The 21100-nt window shown below is 38.6% G+C and overlaps 1 protein-coding gene across 6 annotated transcripts in view; it reads right to left on the bottom strand.

Moving 5' to 3' along the window:
* Window positions 1-21100, bottom strand: part of TTLL7 (tubulin tyrosine ligase like 7) — a 127297-nt gene that overhangs the window by 9178 nt on the left and 97019 nt on the right. For all 6 annotated transcript variants that reach the window (XM_074376143.1, XM_074376147.1, XM_074376144.1 and 3 more), the window contains 2 exons: window positions 12321-12481; window positions 5858-6031 (listed from right to left, as the gene is read on the bottom strand). In XM_074376143.1, coding sequence (XP_074232244.1) covers window positions 5858-6031; window positions 12321-12481 — 335 coding nt within the window. The remainder of the gene's footprint in view (window positions 1-5857; window positions 6032-12320; window positions 12482-21100) is intronic.

The following is a 21100-nucleotide window of genomic DNA, read 5'->3' as shown; positions in this document are numbered from 1 at the left end:
CATGGTAATTATTTCCTGTTTACTACCCAAGTACACATCCCATAAACAACATAATTTAGTTTTCTCTGTTTTTAAATTTCAAAGTAAGTGGAATGAAGTATGTATTCCTTTGGGTCTGGTTTCGTTTGCTCAGCTTTCTGGTTGAGACTCATCCATGTTGCTACATAAGCATGCAGTTTGTTCATTTTCAATGCTGTGTGATATTCCATTGATTGAATATTACCCAAAAATGTGTCCATTCTTCCATAAATAGACATCTGGGTTATTTCCAATTTTTAGCTATTATAAATAAATTCTACTATGATCATTCTAATAATGGTCTCGGTGCACATGGGCACATGTTTGTGCTCAGAATTACTAGGAATAGAATATCTGAGAAAATGGTAAACTTTAGTAAGTAATGGCAAACTGTTTCTAAAAGGTATCAATTTTCACTATCACCAGCCGTCTAAGAGTTCCCGTTACTCTGTAGCCTCATTACCTCTTGGTTTGCAGGATGGGTATGCACTGGTTTTGTGGTTTTGCATTTCCCTGATTACTAGCTTTAAATTTTTTTTCAAATGTTTACTACTTAAAAAAAAAAAAAAAAAACTCTTTTGTGAAGAGGGCCTCTTTAAGTATCTTCCCCATTTTTCGATAGAATGTTCTATTTTCTTCTTAGAAATTTGTAGGCCCTCTTACACAGTCTGCATCACCATCTTTTATAGGTTACATGGATTGCAAATATCTATTTCGATTCTGTGGATTGCTTTTTCACCTTCTTAATGGGGTCTTCTGATGAATGTATGTTCTTAATTTTAATATAGTAAAATTCATCTTTTCATTTATGATCTGTACCGTTCAGTCTGATATTTTATAATCTTTACATACCTCAGGAACCTGAAAACATTCTCCTATATTATCTTCTAAAATCTGCAGTTCTGCCTTTCACATCTGTATATTCAATTCTTTGGAAATGATTTGGTATATGATGTCAGCAAAGTCAAGTTTCTGTTTTTATTATTATTTGGAAACCCAATTGCCCCAGAATCATTTATTTAAACAAACTTTTTTCCCACTTGCTACAAATTAAGTGTCCCCCTTTTGTCATAAATCAAGTCTCTACACATGCCTGGGTCTTTTTATGACCTTCCTGAATGGTTCCATTGGTCTATCTGTCTATCTGTTTGGTAATATTATACTGTCTTAATTACTCTAGCTTTATTATAAGTCTCAGTACACTATAGTTAATATACCCTACTACTGTATTGTACTATGTCAAAAATGTCTTATCTATTCTTGGCCCCTTGCTTTTCTGTATAAATGTTAGAACAAGTTTTGGTTAAATTCTGTGCCCTCCAAAAATAGTAGTTGGGATTTATGTGAGGATTACATTGAATTTATAGATGTAGAGAACTATTTGAGAAGAACTGACATATTGACAATATTGAGTTCAATGATGAATAAGGTATATCTTGCCATCTTTTACATTTTCCTGCAAAACGTTCTTATATACTTGTGTTACATTTATTCCTAAGTATTAGTTATTCTTTGGTGATATTGAGAAATGATATTGTATCTAAAAAGTCATAACCTGTTTTCATAGAAAAATGAAATTGATTTTATCTCAACTTTGATTTCATCAAAATTATTAAATTTACTTAGTAATTCATCTCTAGATTTATTTAGATTTTATTAACACAATCATATCCACTAGTAATGAGTTTTAGTTCTTTCTCTCAAATCTAATGACTTTTACTTCTTTGGCTTGCTTCCTTGAACCAGCTAGGACCTCCAGCACAATGCTAAATACAAGTGGTAGTGAGAGACAATCTGATTTTGTTTCTCACCTTTAAAAGAAAGCCTTCAGCATTTCACCGTGAAGTATATGTTTGTTATAGGATTTTTGTATTCTTTATTAGCTTAAGGAATTTCCCTTTTGCATCTAGCTTGTAAGCTTTTTTTTAAGGCATGAATGAAAATTGAATTCTATCAAGTGACTTATCTGTACATTTTTAAATTATCTTTTATTCTACTAAAATTACATCGATCACTTTTTAATGTTACTGTACCCTTAAAGTGATGTGATTAACAAAGTTGGTCGTGATACATTATCCTACTTAAAGTCTCCAGGTTCATTTTGCTAATATTTTATTTAAGATTTTTGCATCTATGTCCAGGAGTGAGATTGAACTGTCATTATCCTTTGTCATAATGTCCTGGTCAGGTTTTCATATCAAAGGTATGGTAGTCCCGTGTAACAAGCTGGACAACGTCCCCTCCTTTTCTCTCTTCTCTGGGTGGGTTTAATAGAATTAGCTGGCACAGACCTCTGAACCTGGAGTGGTCTTTGTAGAAAAGCTTTTAGTTAATGATTCAGTTTCTTCAATAGTTAAGACAATTTAGGACTTTTTGTATCTTTTTGTGTCATTTTTGGTATATGTGTTTTCACAGGGATTTGTCAATTTAATAATCTAAATTACCAATTTTATCAGCATGGAATTGTTCACATTTTCATATAAAGTTTTCTTACAAAATTACCAGATGGATTTTTCTGGTCATATTTTGTTATCTTTAATGGCATGTGATGAGAAACAATACTCTGCGTGATTTCAATCTTCTGAAAATTCTTGAAATATGTTCTATTACTCCACTATATAGTTGACTTTTATTAAAAAAAAAATACTGGTGTGCTTGTTGTATTATATTCTGAGGCCACTGAATTCATTGTTAATATATGACAGTTGTCTGTTAATCATATTGTTAAAATGTTCTTTCTTTAATTTTTTGAGGAATATATATTAAAATCTCCCTCTATGGTTGTAGATTTGTCCACTTTTTCCTTGTAATTCTGTCGATTTTTGCTTTGCAAAACATTGTTACTTGTAGGAGTTGACGGTGTTTATCAAGATCCCGATCTCTGACAGGGGCTGAACCCCTGCTGCTTTTCCTTAAGCCCGTGAGTTTGTTAGAAGCAGTACTCGGTACTAACAAGTACTCACTAACAAGTCCCTGGCTTTAACGCTCTGATGTTGTCAAGCACATGTCTGGCAGTTTGTCCAGCTTTCCTTGTTGTCATCAGAAGGAGGATTTGTCCAAATACCTCGTGCTTTATTACCAAAGGCAGAAGTCCTAACTGGGCGATTTGGAAAATATTTTTAGCCATGGAAATGAGCTCATATGGAAGCTCAGTCCATGAAAGACAGTAACTCAGAGATCCGGAGACTGAAAACTGTTTGACGATCCCCAAACTTCCCAAATGAGTCTAGTTACAGTGAAAACTGAGCTGGTCCCAAGAACTCTAAAATCCTGGAGACACGGCTATCGATACAGATACAGGTACAGTTACGACCATCTGGGTGCAAACATCAATTATGTTTGCTTCCTTACGAGCACACCACCTCTGGGAAATGGCTTCTTAGCTGGTGTGCCTATTAAATTATTGTTTCCCTGAGACTGCTTGGTTGAAGGCCACTCTGCTTCATGTAATAGGTGCCACATACACTTTAAAGCCTCTTAAGAAACAACCTGCAGATCTGGGTTCAAGGTAAACATGGTCCATGAACCTGACTGATGTTAGCTCTATTTTCTTCTCTCTTAATTTTACAGATAAATTAGCCAAATCTATAAGTCCTCATAAAATATTTAGGTATACCTCGTACATTATTTATATTAGGGATATTTACATTTATTTATTAATATATTTATACTTCATTAAGTATAATTCATAAATGAAGTGTATCAATCTATTGACAAATATCAAATTAATTGATTCCTAGATATAAAGTAAAATGCTATAGGTTTCTAAATCTATAAGGGAAAAATATGGCCACTTTTTCCATGTCTTTAAAGTAATGTGACACTGACTTGGGTTTTAACAGCTATATAGTAGGAGGACATGTTTATTTCTCTCTCCTCCTTGTGTTTCCAAATAAAATTTCCACCAGTATAAACTTTCTGGCCTCTGACCAGAAGTGAGTTATCGGATCTGCAGGTTTAAAAGAAAGAACCAGGCATGCTTCACTCCGCCCCTTTCTTTTTTTGGATCAGCCTATCTGCAGAAAGGATGCATTCTTACTGCTCTCCTGCCAACACTAACAGAACTGGACTTTACGGGATAATCCTAGTGGAAGGTTTGAGTTGATCAGGCTCTGTCTTTACCTGGATGGATATGTTTAATTCTGGAATTCAATGCTGGAAAACTGATTTGACTCATATCTGCACCCTGCCCCTCAATAGCTTTTCTCAGTATATTTTGAAGCTATATTTTGATGATCATCTGACTGACTCCTCCATTTCTCTCTTAAATGGTTCTGAACCTGAGTAGGAATGAAGGATGTGTTTACTGGGCCTCCCTTCCCCTAAAATGCTTTTAATCACTATACGGGGGTCATACATTTATCAGAAGTCCAGAACTCCAGATTCCAAGATGAGGAATATTTCTTCTGACCACCAGAAGGGGAAGAAAAGAAAAAGGACTGAAGCAACTGTAAGGTATAATTTCTTCTTCCAGAAGAAGACTCATCCTATTTTGCTCACTCACAAAAGTTACAAGATCCCTCAACAGAAAATGCATTATGAAATTTGAAATTGTGAGAGTGATATTAAACAGTTTGAAACCATCCTTCCTAGACTGGAATTTAAAGTTTTCCTGACCATGGCCCTGGAGTATCATTCCTTAACTAGAAACTCTTCATTTTTATGTTGTTATGTCTTAAAGATGGACATCTTTCTTTAAACCACATGGGAATATTAATGAAGGTAATATAAGCCTTATTCAATAATTTACTTCAGTCAAACAATTACACAGTAGAATGTAGCTTCGGTATTTACATATTTTTAATATTAATGACTAACTTTACTGCTACCATTTCTGTGATCAGTCAGCTTCTGTTTGCAGGGGGAAGAGTTAAAATAGGTTAAAAGTACTGCAACAGTATAGTGACAGAATACCAGACACACACAGAATAAAAATACACCTCTCAGTACTTTTTGTGAAAAGTACTCCAAGCTGTTGCTGGTAAGTTTTGTAGAAAGTTAGCTACATTATGTTTCCTGCGATCTTTTTCATAAACAGATCAAGTTTTAGATGTTTCAAAAACAAAACCCAAGCTGTGGTAGCTCCATTTTCCTCACCATCTATTCAACTGTTAGCAGGGCCTGTTATCTCTTAACTGTCACTTAGTTTTTCAAAGTCATCATTTACTCTCTTCCGTCCTGACAGCACTACAACCCACACACACTGGAAGTCACACACTCACCTTTAACTCTAACGGGAATCACGTCTGTCTTGAGAAGTACTAAAATGAACTTCTTGTTTACTCTTGTGTATTTTTGCAACTTAAAAACAATATTTTCATACTTTTGGAAAGCTACCTATTTGAACTGGACAGTATTTATTTAAAAATCCAATTTTTAAGTGGAACTTAACAAAATTCACCTCCCACAGATTTGTTTGGTGATGAAGGGACTAGTGGAGGCACACTGAACAATAAAAATTCAACTAAAGGCATCTTCTCAACTATATTGGGATAAAGGATAAATCTTGAAACATCCCTATCGGGGGGGGGGGGACAGTTAAATTTATTACCATTTTGGAGGTTCTTAAATGGCTTTTGAAAGCAAAAGTATATAAGCCAAATAATTTCATTTCCATGTAGGTTATTTCTGTCACCTTCATGAACTGCTGTCCTCGTTCAGTCCTTTAAAGGCAAAGATTATGCAAATTAAAAGTATTTTGTAGATTACAGCATGTATGAAGTTTCAGTCTTTCACTTTCTCTCCGGCCATAGAAACAAAAAGAGACTTTGAATTGCAAGCTGCATTGCGGAGTTACTTTATATAAATCTCACAGGGTCTAGGGAATGTAAACAAGTACCTGGAATTACCCCAATCAGTACCAATGCCTGAGAGCGATCCTCTTGTGTCAGTTGCATATTTGTAAACCACTAGCAGGCACTGTTTACAGAGCTCCACCAGGCGCTGGCAGCACTGGAGCTGCAAAGGAGTCACCACCTCCGGGCTTTTACTGAAAATAGTCTCCCAGGAGGATCTGTTGGCATGGAAACAGACATGACCTCATGTGGCTGTTAAAATGGCAACCAGCTATATCACTTACCTGGCAACAGACCAATAAAGAAAAGGAGACATGGCCTCACACGCTGGAAGTGACTACAGATGGTTGAAAGGTAGAAAGTAAATACAAATTTGGAAAATACTCTTCATGTTAAAAAAAACAAACAAACACACACAACATAGGATTCATATCTTTTAAGACTTTACTACTGCTCACTCTGGGTAGCTAACAGAATGGTCTCCCAACACCTCCTAAAAATGGAGTTACTCTGTATTCAAGTAATTGTGAAATACTGAGCTAATTTCTGAAAAGTTAGGTCTTCTAGGAATTCAGGCTTTCTAGGAAGCTATATTTACTTTTACATTACTAATGATCCCGGAAATGAATTAAAGAGTTGGTGCAACTTAATTTTTGATCTCCCTGAACTAGGAGAATTTAGGTTAAATCTTTGATTATGATCACTTCTTTTAAAACACTTTCATATGTAACTATGTCCTAGAGCACAGGGTTGATACTGTGGAAGGAATGTAATCTCAGCAAATACTGCCCGACTGCGGCCCCAAAGACCACCTCCCTCAATGCACTCAGCTTACTGCACAGCAGGCAGCAATGCACACTTTCCTGGTACATTTAAATATGTGTGTGTGTACAGACATACGTATTTACAGTTCCTAAGTTTACTGTCATGGCCCAGATCAGGAAACACCTTACCACCCTCTACCACCACCACCAAAAGACAGAGAGAAAGAGAGAGAAAAGAGAGAGAGAGACATTTCCCTACTGTAAACAAAACTTTTCAAGTCTCAAGAGGAAAGTTTGGTTTGAGACGGGGTAATAGTTCAAGTCTCATTTTACATAAACCAATTCATTTAACCTTCAGAGAGAGAAGAGTAGATTTTCAGAAAGAAATATATATTAAGGAAAATATTTTTCTGAAGAATTGTACTTCCCAAAGGGAAAGTCAGAGACTTCATTTTCAATCTTCTGTGGATATTTGATATCTTTGGAATTTTTTTTTTAAATGCTTTAGAAACTCAGAAAGGTTATTTTTTAGTAGAAAGGCTACCAGTTATTTTTTCAGGGGAAACATGGCCCCCAAAAGACAGCGTGTCATCAGTGAATGACAGGTTTTCTTAAAGGGAATGAGTCAAATAAGTAGATTGAAAGGAGTAAATTTCCTTCCATGTTCTGAGATGTTTAGGACTAAATATAATACTGTTTCATTATTTTAAAAGGAGTAAAAGTTGTTTTCATTCAAGAAACAGTAATATGTTAGTTAAATAAACTAACACGTTTATTTTATTTTTAAAATAAAAATTTATGAAATATAAGAAAACCTAGATATATGTGTTTCTTTATCTGTATTTGCATGTGTGGGTATATATATATATATATATACATATATATATATATATATCTCCAATTTATTTAATATGATCAAGAAAAATACTGGAGAACACCAATTAATAAAGGAAAATGTTTATAATTAATGTCTTGATCTAGCAAACCTTACATGCCTGAGTTCAGAGAAATGAAAATTTCATGTAAATGTAAATACACAAAGAAAAGCATCCTGTGTTCTCACTGTTTGCTGAGCACTTCTCTTTTCTCTTCCCTAGTGTTCTAGGTATTTCTTCCTCCATCATCACCTTCCCCTATTAATCTGGATATATTTATCTTTTGATACTCGGAGCCATTTGATAGACCCACTATTGAGTCATTCACATCATGGTAATTTTTCTTTTCCTAACTTGGAGCATCAAAGTAAAGAAAGAGCAAATAAAATGGAAGAAAGACATAGGCCCTTCTTCTATAACACTTCAATTTGATGTAACATTCTGAGTAATATGTGAGTTTTAAAATGAGCAGCTTTGGTTTCTTATTCTCTCATTGCCCCTTCACTATTTAAAATAAACATATGAATCAAGGTCCTCTGCCTAATTTTGGTGTGTATGTTCACCACCACGGGCCAAAGACCACACTCGACTCCATTAACCTATGTTTAAGGTGTCAGCACACCAGAACCACTCAGAAAGAAACAAGAACATGGACAGGACTTGCTTCATTTGGTGCGAGGCTAATGGCACCCCCTCTGCACAAAGGAAACTCATCATTCAAACCGAGTGTATTAGAACTGTGTCTGCCACCTCCTACCCACTGCCTAGCACAGCTGAGTGTGAAATGTCTCGAGAACACTACAGTATCAATTTTCAACACTGACACAACATTTTTTAAGAAGGCGAAAGGATGGAGAAATGATTAAAGATACCAGTGCCTTTCTGAATCTAAATTCCAAGGAAACGGGAGGGCCAAAATCCATGAATTCAAAAAGAAAAATTAAACGGTTAGAAGTTCCCTCTGGCACTCTCTAATCTCAGAAATACGAAAGGGAATTACTTTCAGTGACATTTTCTAATAAGGTAACAATAAGATACATAATACAGAATGCCTCTGGTAACAAAGGGGAATGACTAATAAAACCCAGAGACTCCAAAAGCCTCATATTATCCAGTAATCCAGTCATTTTCACCTCCTTTCTCGTCAAAATATTTAAGAAAGCAGCTCTCTGAAGAGTGAAACTGAGTCACTTCTTTCTCCTGGGCTGGTAGTTCCAACGGATGACGGAGTGGCCCAGAGCCAAGCAGCAGAAAGGGAAGTGAAAACACACGTGGACTATCCTCACTGGGCATCAGCAACCGAAAGATTAATGAGCAGAAAAGTACCAACAATGACACGTCCAGCTGAACGTGAGATGAAGAAAGCAAGGTGCGCATCATTGAACGTCATCTGTCTGTTATGCACACGTTTTCAAGCAGGCATGTGATTCAGCCTGGAAGCGGACTGCTGCCTCGGAGCACTCCCTACAATTTCTTCTCTGCCTACGACTCTGTTAGAAAAGCTTTTCTGTGACAAACCTCCACAGGAAAACGTCTTTAGTTAAAGGGTCCGAACTAGATTCTTTTCTTTGGGGGTCTACATACCAGGATTCTGAGTGGACAGAGGGCTTTTCCAAACCGTACGTTCCTTCTCCGGTGCCACCCCTACCTGTTCCTCTTTACTTCCCTGGGCAACCTCTCCTTCTTCCTCTTCCTGCAAGTCTCAGCTCCACTGTTACTTGCCTTGGTCACCTTTCCTTAGCTCTGTGACCTGAGTATGAGGCCCACAGCACCTAGACTTTCCCTGTCTCAGTAAAGCATGGTGGATAATTTTATTCATGAAAATTCCAAGAGCTATTCCCTGGGAGACAGCACGCTCAGATGCGGGGCGCCATCGTGACTGACACCCCCAGGAGCGGCACGGGACAGGGCTCACGGAGCATGGGCTTCAGCAGCCCGGAAGGGCAGGAGAGAGGGGGCTGAGGGTGCCTTCTACGTGAGGCACCAGGAAAGCCCCGGGCCAAGTCTAGGAAAGCCTGCCACAAACATCTACGATACTCTTTGACGTTTTTGGAGGTGGACAGGGAACGGTTTATTCGTTTTGTTTTATGATTGGGATGTTGACAGCCAGAGGCAGGAATCAAGGTGAGTTATTTAGATAATATTTTTTTCCAAGATTTTTACACATAATTGTGAAAGACAGCTGCATCTTTTATTAAAATCACTCCTTTAGAACCGAGCTAAGAGTGGATTTTTACCTAGACTATAGGCACTTAGATCAAAGGTTAAAGGGGGCATACATTGACTGCATATGATTCAAAGAACAAGTAGACGTATTCTGGGTCCAAAGTGCCAATCAAACACACATAACGCTAAGTGACTTCATTAAATTGAGGAAGATGTCATTTGTAAAGCTGCAAAATAAAAGCTGGTGTTAAACTCATCTCTACCATCTACCAAGTGTTTAAACAAATAGATGGAGAATGGAGGTCAGGTTGGACTCAAAGCTATTCCCACTCCTTCTGCCCAGGCTCAGCCGGCCGGGGATTTGGCTGTGGGGCTTGCAGTCAGGCAAGCTTGGCGACCCCTGGCAGTACCGCTTTGGGAGGAGTGAACAAAGCACAGGGTTAAAGGCTTGGGCTCCTGATGCAGACAACCTTGGTTTAAATTCAGGCTCACTTAGTTACTATGAGAACTTGGGCAAGTTGCATACTTTCTTTATGCTTCAATTTCCTCATCTATAGAATAAGAATTATAATACTTTACTCAAAATATTATAGTGGTAATTATAAGAATATTTACCATGTGAAACAGGATCAGACACTTAGTAACTTTTCAATAAATGTGATGTACTTTCATGATCATTACTAGATGTAACAGATGCCACCAGAGAAATCTGGGGGAAGTTGTGCGCCAGGTACGGGAGAAAAAGGATCTCAGTCAAGTTAGAGTTAATCACCAAAATAGTTCAAGGAAGTGGAGCCCTAGAGGCAAAGAAGGAACCACTTTATGGGCATTTTTAGGGTGTGGCACTGGAGATGATCTCACAGATGGACCCAAAGCCACCGGCATCAATTTCATTAGCAGACTATCTCCCTCCCTCCTATCGGTGGGAGTAGCTCAAATTCATACACAGCATTCCAAGCGACGGATCAACAAACAGAAGAAAAAAAATTCCAATTTGCAAGAACTTCTACAGACAGCCATCAACTCAGAGCCACGGAGCACAGTTCAAATGTTTCACTTAAGTCTCTGGAGTTTGTAGTCAAGATTATTCTTAGATTTCATCACAACCCAGAGAACCTTATGAATTCTCCCTTTGGTGAACGCCAGCTGAGGAAGATTGTGGTGTTGAGAGTAAGTCTGCAAACCGTATAAATGGTTCAGTACTGGGTGACTAGGGTATTTAAATGGAGAACATTCAGAGATCATTTTGGACTAGAAGAGTCTGTTAAAGTCTTAAAAAAAAAAAAAACGGTATAGTCTGGGTCTTTACAGAGGAATTAAACAATACAGAGGAGATGGAAGAAATGGGGTCGCAGAAGGCCGGGCAGTCAGACACTCAGGGACAGTAACAGTTCAGAGGAATAAAAGGACACATTTTTTTAAGATATCTGAAAAGTAACAAATTCATTTTTCTGGAGCACAGTTTAAGTAGGAGAGTAATGAGGAAGAGGACTGGAGAAATAAGACGGAGCCTGCATGTTAGAGAGTCCTGTATCTCTAGACAAGATGTCTAGACTTTAATGATAAATGAGGGAATTACTACAGATTTTAGCAAAAGACTCTGACAGTTGGATGGATAACGGAAGCAAAACATTGGAGGCAAACGTGCCTAGGAATCTATTAACTTCACTTAGACCTTCTACCTAAAAGGGTCCCCTTATCTGAAATCCTGTAATACCTTATCTGTGTCTCTTTTACAATCATTACTTTGTATGTATCTTATTTTGTCTATTAGAGACAACAGAGTTTCATGGTTGAGAGCATGAAGTCTGGGGCCAGGCTCCTTGAGTCCAAATCTCAGTTATGCTAAGTCCTTAGCACCTACTCTGTGCCTCAGTTTCCTTACCTATAAAATGGAGATAGTCAGAGAACCTGCTTCAAAGTGCTGCTATCAGGACTAAATCATTCAAAGTACGTACAGTACTTAGAATGATGCCTGGCACAGAGTAAGCATTATAGCGTGAGCTATTATTTTTAAGTTTCCTGAAGGCAGGATCTGTCTCAGATTTAACTTTGTATCTCCAAAAGTGCTTAACACAGTAGTAAATACTTAATAATTGTTAAGAGCAATGAAAAGCAATCTAGAGTAGCCACAGTGGGAATGTGATAGAAAAATTAACAAGATTTAGCAAATGACTAAGTAAAGACAGTGCAGGAGAAAAAAGACAGAGATGCTCCTGAGACTGGGAGAGTAAGAGTGGGGTGGGGGCAAGTCCGAAGGGAAGCCATTTCTGAATAGAAGGGAGATATGGGGTGTTTGGTTCTAGGGATCCTGAAGCTAAAATGACAGTGGGTCACAACAGCTTTGACAGGACTGGCATTCTGGAGAGGGGCAGGAGTGGAGCCCTGATTTTGGAAGTCTGCTACACAAAAGGCACGAGCAGAACCGAAAGGACCCTGGTTTGTAAGGGACATTTTTCGTTAATTAAGACTACGTTCTCTCCACTGAATTCAAATTAGTGAGGTGCTGTTGTGTTCACATCCACCATCTCATCTACGTCAGCTTCCCTGCTGTAAATTATAGTTGGGTACTAACAATTCCATGCAGCTACAAATCTGTATTTTAAGAGATTAAAGAAATTCAACCACTTCATTGGGCTACCTTTTTAACTAAGTAGTAAAGCATTAAAAAGGAAAATATTAAAAGATAACTTAGAACTTACCTTGAATCACAGAAACAGTTCCACAGTCCTTGGCCACGACTCCAGAGTAAGCGATTAAAAACTCGGTTGAAAATCCGATATAAACTTACTTCCTCAACATCAGGTACCTTCCAGATGCGTGGAAGAACTGTACGGATACTTGTTTTGACTATGTCCAAAACCTAGCGGAAAAATCAAAGCATTTCAAAATCTAGGTGTATATGTGTATGTCTGAAATTCAGAGATGAATGTGTATAATCCAAAGATGAACACACATACTCACACACACTCACAATTCAGTAAACAACAGCACAGAATAAAAAGTCCATAAATAGATCCAGTATTTATGAAACTGGTACATGACATAGGTGGCAAGTCTAACCATTGGAGTAAGAAGAGATTACATTTAAAATTAAGTTAAATTTAATTTAATTCCATAATGGTAGATTTTTAAATAGTAATGTTTATGAAAAATAGATGAAATTGAATCCTCACTGTGTTCAATTAAAAAAATCATCTCTAGAGGGATTAAGGTTTTAAGTTTAAAAAATAAACCATTAAATATCTTAGTGGAAAGTATTAGTGAATATCTTTTAGACCTGAGTTAGAAAACGATTACATAAGTAACAAAAAATATGGACCAAAAAATGATTAATAGATTTTGATTATAGTAAAATTAAGAACTTCTGGCCGTCAAAATATACCTCAAAGAAAATAAAAGATCATGTTACAAACAGGGAAAATACATTCAAAACATATACATCTGACAAAAGATTAGAACCAAGAATACGTAATGAATGCTTAACCAACTGTTAATATATATATACCAACAAATTAGTAGAAAAAATGGACAAAAATACATGAGCAGGAATTTCATAAAAGAGGAAATAAATATGCTCAATAAACATAAAGAACAAAAATTAAGACCATAGTAAGACATCATTTTCTATCACTTAACTGACAAAAATTAAAAGTCACACAACACCAAGAACTGAAGAATATGGCTCCACAGGGTCTCCCAGACACTGCTGGCAGGAGTGCAAATTGGTGCCGTTGTTCTGGAAAATAGCTTGGCCTTATCTCCTAAAGTTGAAAATTCATATACGCTGTGACCCTACCATTTTATTCCTAAGAGGCACACACTCATAAGTTAAAAACAAGAGCCACGTACAAGAATGTTCAAACAACTGTTCACAAATGTAAACACGTGGAAACAGCCTAACTCCCCATCAGTGGAAGAGTGAATAATAAACAGCGCTGTACTCATCCCCCTGCACTTTCACAGAGCAGGCAAAACGAACGAAGTAAAAGGACGTACAACAACACAGAGCATCTGAGTTGTACAATGGTGAGCTTAAAAACCATACCAGCAATTTTATACAGTGTGAAGCCCTTTAACAGAAGTAAAAACAACTACATTTTGAAAATACTTACAGGGAATACACATAGCTATAATAAGAATATATAAAGGAAGCAAGCAAGGCACTGGTGAATACTGAAATCAAGAAAACGGTGGCCTGAGACGTGGAGGGCCAGGCGGAAGGAAGGGAGGCATTTGATTACGCACTAGCTTACTGCCCAACATCCCCGTTTTGGCTGCGCACACGAGCGTATGACAACTTAAAAACACTAACTGCATGAAAGCAGGTCACGTACAGACCAATAATGAGAAAGTATCATGAAACAAGACCTACAATTACCCCTAACTCTGGACAACTGAAATCCTACAGGTTCTAAAAATTTGTAAATCCCCAAAAGCTACTTTTGAAATTAACATGTATTTCATATTTATGCAGTTTAGGTGTTTCCAATGAAACGCTCCCCCTCCAAAAAAAGTAAATACCACAAACATAGTTATTCTACTTTCAGTTCACCACAGTAGATTTTTCACTTTTTATTTTATCTATCGAATTAAAGGAACTGCTTCTAAATCCAAGAGCGAGAGGTGAAAAGAGAAAGATGTTCAAACATACAAGCTGAATGAAGGTACGATTTCACTCAACAGGCACAAACGTATAGAGAACTGGCAGCAAACAAAATAAGGTTTTCATCTGTTTCTCTTTAAAACAGCCATCTTTAAGTGATATTAGTTATCTCTGATGAAGGCAAATGTAGAATAAACATCTGTTTAAAAATTAACTTAGGAAAAAAAAATTTTCCAAAAAAACATTTTATTTGTAGAATAGCGACTACAGCCTCTCACAGCGAACTGTGAGCGGCCCTTCCTGCTCCGGCTTCTCTCACTGTGAAGGGGGGACAGTAACGCGACCCTAGAGCGGGTGGGGGGTGCACGGGCTCAGGGGAGGAGAACGAGGAGAGAGGATGCAACCTGTAACAACGCGAGAAAAAGAACTGTCCCAGAAAAGCTCGTTATTGCAGATAACAGAAGCTTAACAATTAAGAGGGATTTTGAAAATTATAATATGAATTATTCACAATAATACTGATATCATCTGCATGTCAGGCATTCATTCATACCTTTCCTTTTTTTATAATTTTCAGTAGAGCTAACAGCTTAACCCTTTGTAATTTTTAATGTAGAAAACAGGGCTCATGGTTGAAGTGGAAGAAGAATCAACCTAGCAGTAAATGACCGGTTTTAATCATTTCTCTTCTCACTTTCCTTTCTACTTTCTATGTGTTCATGAGTAACAACAGGCCAAAAGTCATAACACAGGAAGAATTTAAAAAGTTGCAAAGATAACTCATAAATTCATTTCAAGAATAAATATGAGTTCTGTATAACACATGATATCAAAATGTTAACAATACTGGGGATTTTTAACACTACCTTAATTTCATATTCTATTATTAAATAGTTATTCAACTTTAAAGTGAGATAGCCTTTGAGATTATGGGCTGTTGGTTCATCCCTTTTTGACTTTCGTACTTGTACTGTACTTGACGTCTGTACAGTAAAATGCTTATGATGCTTGAGGACCAAAGAGAAAGGCAACTCCCACACCCTGGCTGCCTGCTCTATGCCTGGCACGATACCAGGCGCATCACTTAGAGGAGACCCTCTCGGCCACTACTCTGTATGTGTTTTGTTCTTAATTTAGAGGGAGTTTTAAAAGCATGATGATCTAATACACTAGCCTACGCGTGACTGAAGCAGCAACCCCAGAAAGCAATCAGGGAGTTAGGGGTGGGGAACACTTCTGCTTCTCTCCTAATGTTTCCTTCAACCGGGAGATGGATAAACCAAACATCGCTGCCTGAGCAGTGATTTCTCAGATTGTGAGACTAGCGTGGTCTGGGCAACCCAGAAACTTGCTCCTTCATTGCCAGAGCACCCACCTGGGAACATACATTCTCCTTCACTTCAGTTTTTTAAGGAATCTCCCCATGGAGGCAAGCTCTGGTCCCAGGGAGAGGAGAGGGTTAGAGAGAACTATAACTTGGAGGGCACGAGGGCATACAAACAAAGGTAGCAAGAGCCCAGATCCCCCACCTCCCCTCTGAATCCTCCCGTCGGTTCTTTCCTCTGCCTGGAACAGTCCTCCTCAACCTGTCCACCTGGACTTCTCTGTCTTACTTCAAACATCACCTCTTCAGCGAGACATTTACCTGCCCCTAAACTACTGTGTGACCCCTCAGTGCTCAATTCTGTCTTATTAATAATTATCCCACTTAACTTCCTGTTTCATTAATGGAGATTGCTATCTACATAAAGGGAGGAACTATACCCATCTTGGTAATAAACTCACCGTGTCCCCAGGGCTCCAGGTAGGTATAGCACTTGGTAGGTGTCTGTCTTAACGAAAACGTTCCTTGCAAGAAAGTGAAATCTACGGAGACCAGGTAAAAATCAGAGCTAACACTTACTGAGGGCTTGCTGTGCACCAAACACTGTTCCCCTCACTTTTACATATAGTAATTCACTTAATCCTCAAAATAAAAATATGAGATCGAAACAAATGGTCAGTTGGCCGATAAACCCCTTCCAAAAACCTTGAGGCTAGATTGCATAATCGTATCCATCACTATTTCTGCAGGAAAGCATGTGACTATTCAAACCAACAGATAGACAAATATACTTCCTATGAGTTCAGGTGGGTTAGGTTTTGCTGCCTAATGGTAATGACAAATTTACTAGTTTTGAAAACATTTTCAATCTCATTTTACGATGAGAAAACTCAGGCACAGGGCAGATAAGTGACTCACTCAAGATCACACAGCTAGTAAATGATGGCTGTGTAGCCAGACCTGTGCTCTTAACTGCTCCCCAACACTGCCTCACAATTAATTTGACCTATCCTGGTGCCAAAAGCAAAACCTAGAAGAGAACTGAACGGTCTCTTCTTACATTCAGATTTGTCTCTAGTCAAGTAATAGCTGGGGGATGCGTGGGGTCACTGCGCACAAGCCAGGCTGCCCAGGCCCCTCCCCCCCCGTCACGGACGTGGAGCCCATCAGGACCAGGCTGCTTAAAAGACTGTACACGTGCGGAGACAGTGCCTGCACCTTTAGCAAAACACCGACTGAGTAAATTTTTAGGAAGGCAGGCAAGGCCAGAAATCAGACCGGGAAGAGGTAAATTAGTGTCAGTTCTATTTGCAGGGCTATTTTGGATTTCTGGATGCTTTGGGGTTAGAAGTAAATGGACGGCAGATGAATATTTTGTGAAACACAAAAACAAATGGTCAGCAAGGTGCCCTTTGTGTTGATTTGTGGACTCGAGCGAGGCCAACTGATAGAATATGGGTGTCCGTTTCCTGGCATTGTGACTTTTAAAAGCATCCTGTCTGACATTAAGCTCTCCAAGGCAAAAAAATAAATGGGAGATTCAGTCAATGAAAGCATTAATAAAATGAAAAGATTTGTCTTTTTCATATGAAATACAGCACATCTGACAGCATAACGCACACAGACAAATTCATATTTTGCAAGAACATACAGATGTTGAATGACAAACTACTCCATATGGCAGAGCAGTTGGTCCTGAGTTAAAATAATGGCACGAGGTGAGGGAGGTTTAGAAAGAACATTAACATCACTACATGCTGTACTAACATAACGATGCAGGCAGCAGTCGCAGCTATGTGGTAAAGGCATCTCTGCTGATGCAAAATGAACAGCTATGTACAGCATCTGTGTCAGCCCAGATGGAAAATAACATCAAAATGCATGCAGAGGCAACTACAGTAGATACTACAAAGAAATTGCTATTGAGAGAAGAAATGCTTGATAAACAAGGATCTCTTCGAACCCTAAACTAGATGCAAATACAGTACAACCTTAGCATCACTACTTGTTTCTCTTCATTCTCCGATCTTAGTTTACGCCTAGATATCGCATCAGAGAATAAGCTTTTCAGAAATTTTGGCGTTCTTCACAGCCCACCGTCACCGCAATGTTTTCACACTTCATGATTATTCCTTACAAACTATGGAAAGCAACTGCACCCTTGGGAGAAAGCTCAGTCATGCTAGTGTGGCGTTACCACAGCACATTAAGTAAGATGAGCTGTTCCCATTTTTCACCTGGTGAGCGTTCTTTTCAGTATGTAAGTCCTACATTACTGACCTCTAAATTTTACACCCATTAAGGAAAATTTGAAATAAGGCATGCAGAAGAGTTTGTGCGTGCAGCACTCTGATCTTAGAGTCGTGCAACCTTCTAATGAGCAACTAGCAAACGCTTGAGTCCTGGAACAGAGAAAGTCATATACATTTTTCAACAATGGTTTCCAGACGGAGTCCAGAGATTTAAATGAGAGTCTTCAAGCAATACTGTTGGATGCATGTGTGAATGAGCAAATAAATAAATGAATGAACAACTCTCAGTCCCCAACAGTGCCTAGTGCAGTGCTTGCACAAAACTGGCGACCAATAAATGTTGGTCAGATTAAAGTGCACCACCCACACCCTTTGTGGCAGCCGTGGAGACAGGCCCCTTGAGTCACCCAGCTTCCAAGAGTGGAGCTAGGCGACAGCATCCACATTCAGAACCCGTTACAACAATCAAGCCCAGCCTAGCTTCTCCCTAGACTGCTCCCGGACCGAGCATGGCTGGGATACCAGAGAGGGGCTATTTCTGCCCAGGATGGTCCCTCTTACAAGCAGTCTTTGCTCTGGGCTCCCCGTCAGCCTGACAGGCCTTTCTCAGAACTTCATTACAGTCTGAAGCTCTTCCTCCCCAATCCTCCTGCCTTCCATTCTCTTCCTGCCCACTCCCGCTCTCTCTCCCCTCTATCTTTCTTGGATGTTTTCTCTTATAAACCTCTCTCACTTTTAATTCTGTCTTATCTGCTTCCCAGGGGACTGCACTGCCACAGCCTTCCAATGACTGCTGACTGCCATCCCAGTCCAAAGAAGGATGGATCTGATGGATCCACATCTAGATCAGTTAAACGACTTAATTCCTTGGCCTTTTAAATGGGTAACTCAATACCTAATTCTACATTCTATAGCTGGCCCATATTTCTAGGTTTCTTTTTGTTTTCTTGGATGCAGTTTCTAGCTTTATAAAGCAATAGCATGGGCTTTGAAGGGACAGTCAATCAAATGGTCAACACGTTACAACCCAACAGAAAATTTTTTATACCTCATGTCTACTTATTCTACAGAAAATTATTCTACTTAAGGAGAATTCTTAGTAAAATAAAATACATCTGAGAAACAGCCTGGCATGAGGATCCTTAAAAGGAAAAAAAAAATCTGCATTTTACCCCCCTCTAAGGCTTGAGCGCGTTGCCAGGTGATGTCTCGCTTCCTCACAAGAACCTTCTAATACTTAATGTTGCAAATTTCAGGGAAGTCCTGAGAAGCTACCTGCTCCAAGAAAGGGGCAGAGGCGGTACCAAACCCAAGCCCATGTGACTAGTCTGGTTCCTCTTTCCACTACCTATTATTGCCCCTTTCATTTAATATCATGTCACCTTCTCATATCACACGTAAAAAGACGGACTAGTATTGTCTTAATTTGTTGCTGATCAACACGTAGCACTAGTAAAATAACAAGGGTGCAGAAAGAAGACGCTAGCTTGCTGTTGACAGAGCTCATAAAGGAGTCTAGATTTGAATCAACAACAAATGTCTATAGAAAGCCTCCTATAGGGGACTACAGAGTAAGACACGCCCCCAGCTTTTAAAGAGGTGGAAGAATTAATACAGAGACATCTCAAGTCAGATCTTAAGTACAACTGAGTGGGAAGCACTGTGAGGACTTAGAACAGGGAAAGACAACATCTGGTTATGGGGGAACCCAGACAGTCTCCACAGAAATGCCTGCGTCTCCTTGTCATTCTCGCATTGTTAAAAAGATTATGTGAACTGGAAAAAAAATAGAAACATACAAAAGCAAAATGAAAAATGACATCAAACATCACCACTCTCCTTCCTCTAGCTCAGTGAGTCTACCCTCCAGAAATAAACGATCTTAATAATTTGGTACTTAGTTTTTTTGAAAATTTTTAATGCTAGATATATATTTTTAAATAGTACACACACACATGTGATTCTAAATGAGACAACACATATTACCGTGTACCTTGTTTGTTTAATTTACTGTCTTGGTATCTTTTTCGGATGGTATGTGAAAAGGAAAAAGGCAACAAGGTGCTCTCTCTTTATGATATCTGAGGCAATCTTGACCTTACTGGACGTTTTTGCAAATGCTCTGATGGAATTTCTCAGCAGGAAGATTCTTATTTAAGAACAGACTTAGAAGGCTACACATGGTCTGCCTAGATCCACGCTGTTCAAAGCGATAGTCACTAGACCCTTTGGCTATTTACATTTAAGTTAATCAAAATTAAAAGTTCAGCTCCTTAGTCACAATAGCCACACGTCAAGGTCTCACTTAATGGCCACATGCAGCCAGTGAACACTGTATTGGACGTCACAGATAAAGAACATTTCCGTCACTGCAGAAAGTTCTGTGGGACAACACTCATAGCAAATAAACCTGGTATTTTTATTCCACTTGGCGAGAGAATGGATTGGTCACAAGGGCTGCATGGGTGACTAACAGAGGATAAAAATGAAGGCGACCCAAGTCTGGAAGGCTCCCTCGGTGCCAATATGGACCACCCTTAGCTGGCTCATCACTCTGAACCAGAATGCCTCCGGGACGTGCAAAGGGACACCTGAGAGTGAGGGACGCATGGTCTCCCAGACACCACGCACTTGGTGGCAACTTCTTGCTTCTATCTTTCACTCATGGTTAGTAAAGTTCAGCTAATTTTACCAATGTACATATGTTTTCTATGTCACAAATCATAATCTTGTGCTGTATCTCAGGTTAAGAGCTATGGTTCCAGAATAGTATTCAATGTAATACTGTAAAACTGAATAGTACGGATGTACTATAATTTATTTAACCATAAACCTACTGACAGACCTTTAAGCTGCTTTGAATGTTTTGCTTTCATAAATACCAGTGCGATGAATGTTCACGCACATAAATCTTTTACACAAACGTTCTATACGGACTCTCATTCAGTAGGACAGAATGCTGGAAGTGGTTTTGCTGAGTCATAAGGTTGGAAACCTTTGTAATTTTAAAGGATGCCACAAACTATTTCTAAAGAGTTGATCCAATGTATTCTCCCTCTAATAGTATAATTTAGGGCCTTTTATCCAGACTGGTTCCATCCCTGGGTATTATGTCATTAATTTTTGCCAATATGATGCTTTTTAGTTGCTCTTCCTTCATCATTAGTGTGGCCAAGGATCTATTTACATGTTAATCGGCTATTTGAAGATCCGTAAATTGTCTTTTCATGGCTTTTTTATATGCTTTACCATTTTGTTTATTAATATTTACAGGATAGTTTGTCTTTTGCTGATCGACTT

This window comes from Camelus bactrianus, chromosome 13 (genome assembly GCF_048773025.1).
Source record: "Camelus bactrianus isolate YW-2024 breed Bactrian camel chromosome 13, ASM4877302v1, whole genome shotgun sequence".
NCBI classification, from domain to species: Eukaryota; Metazoa; Chordata; class Mammalia; order Artiodactyla; family Camelidae; genus Camelus; species Camelus bactrianus.
This window is presented reverse-complemented; position numbering and strand designations above follow the sequence as displayed.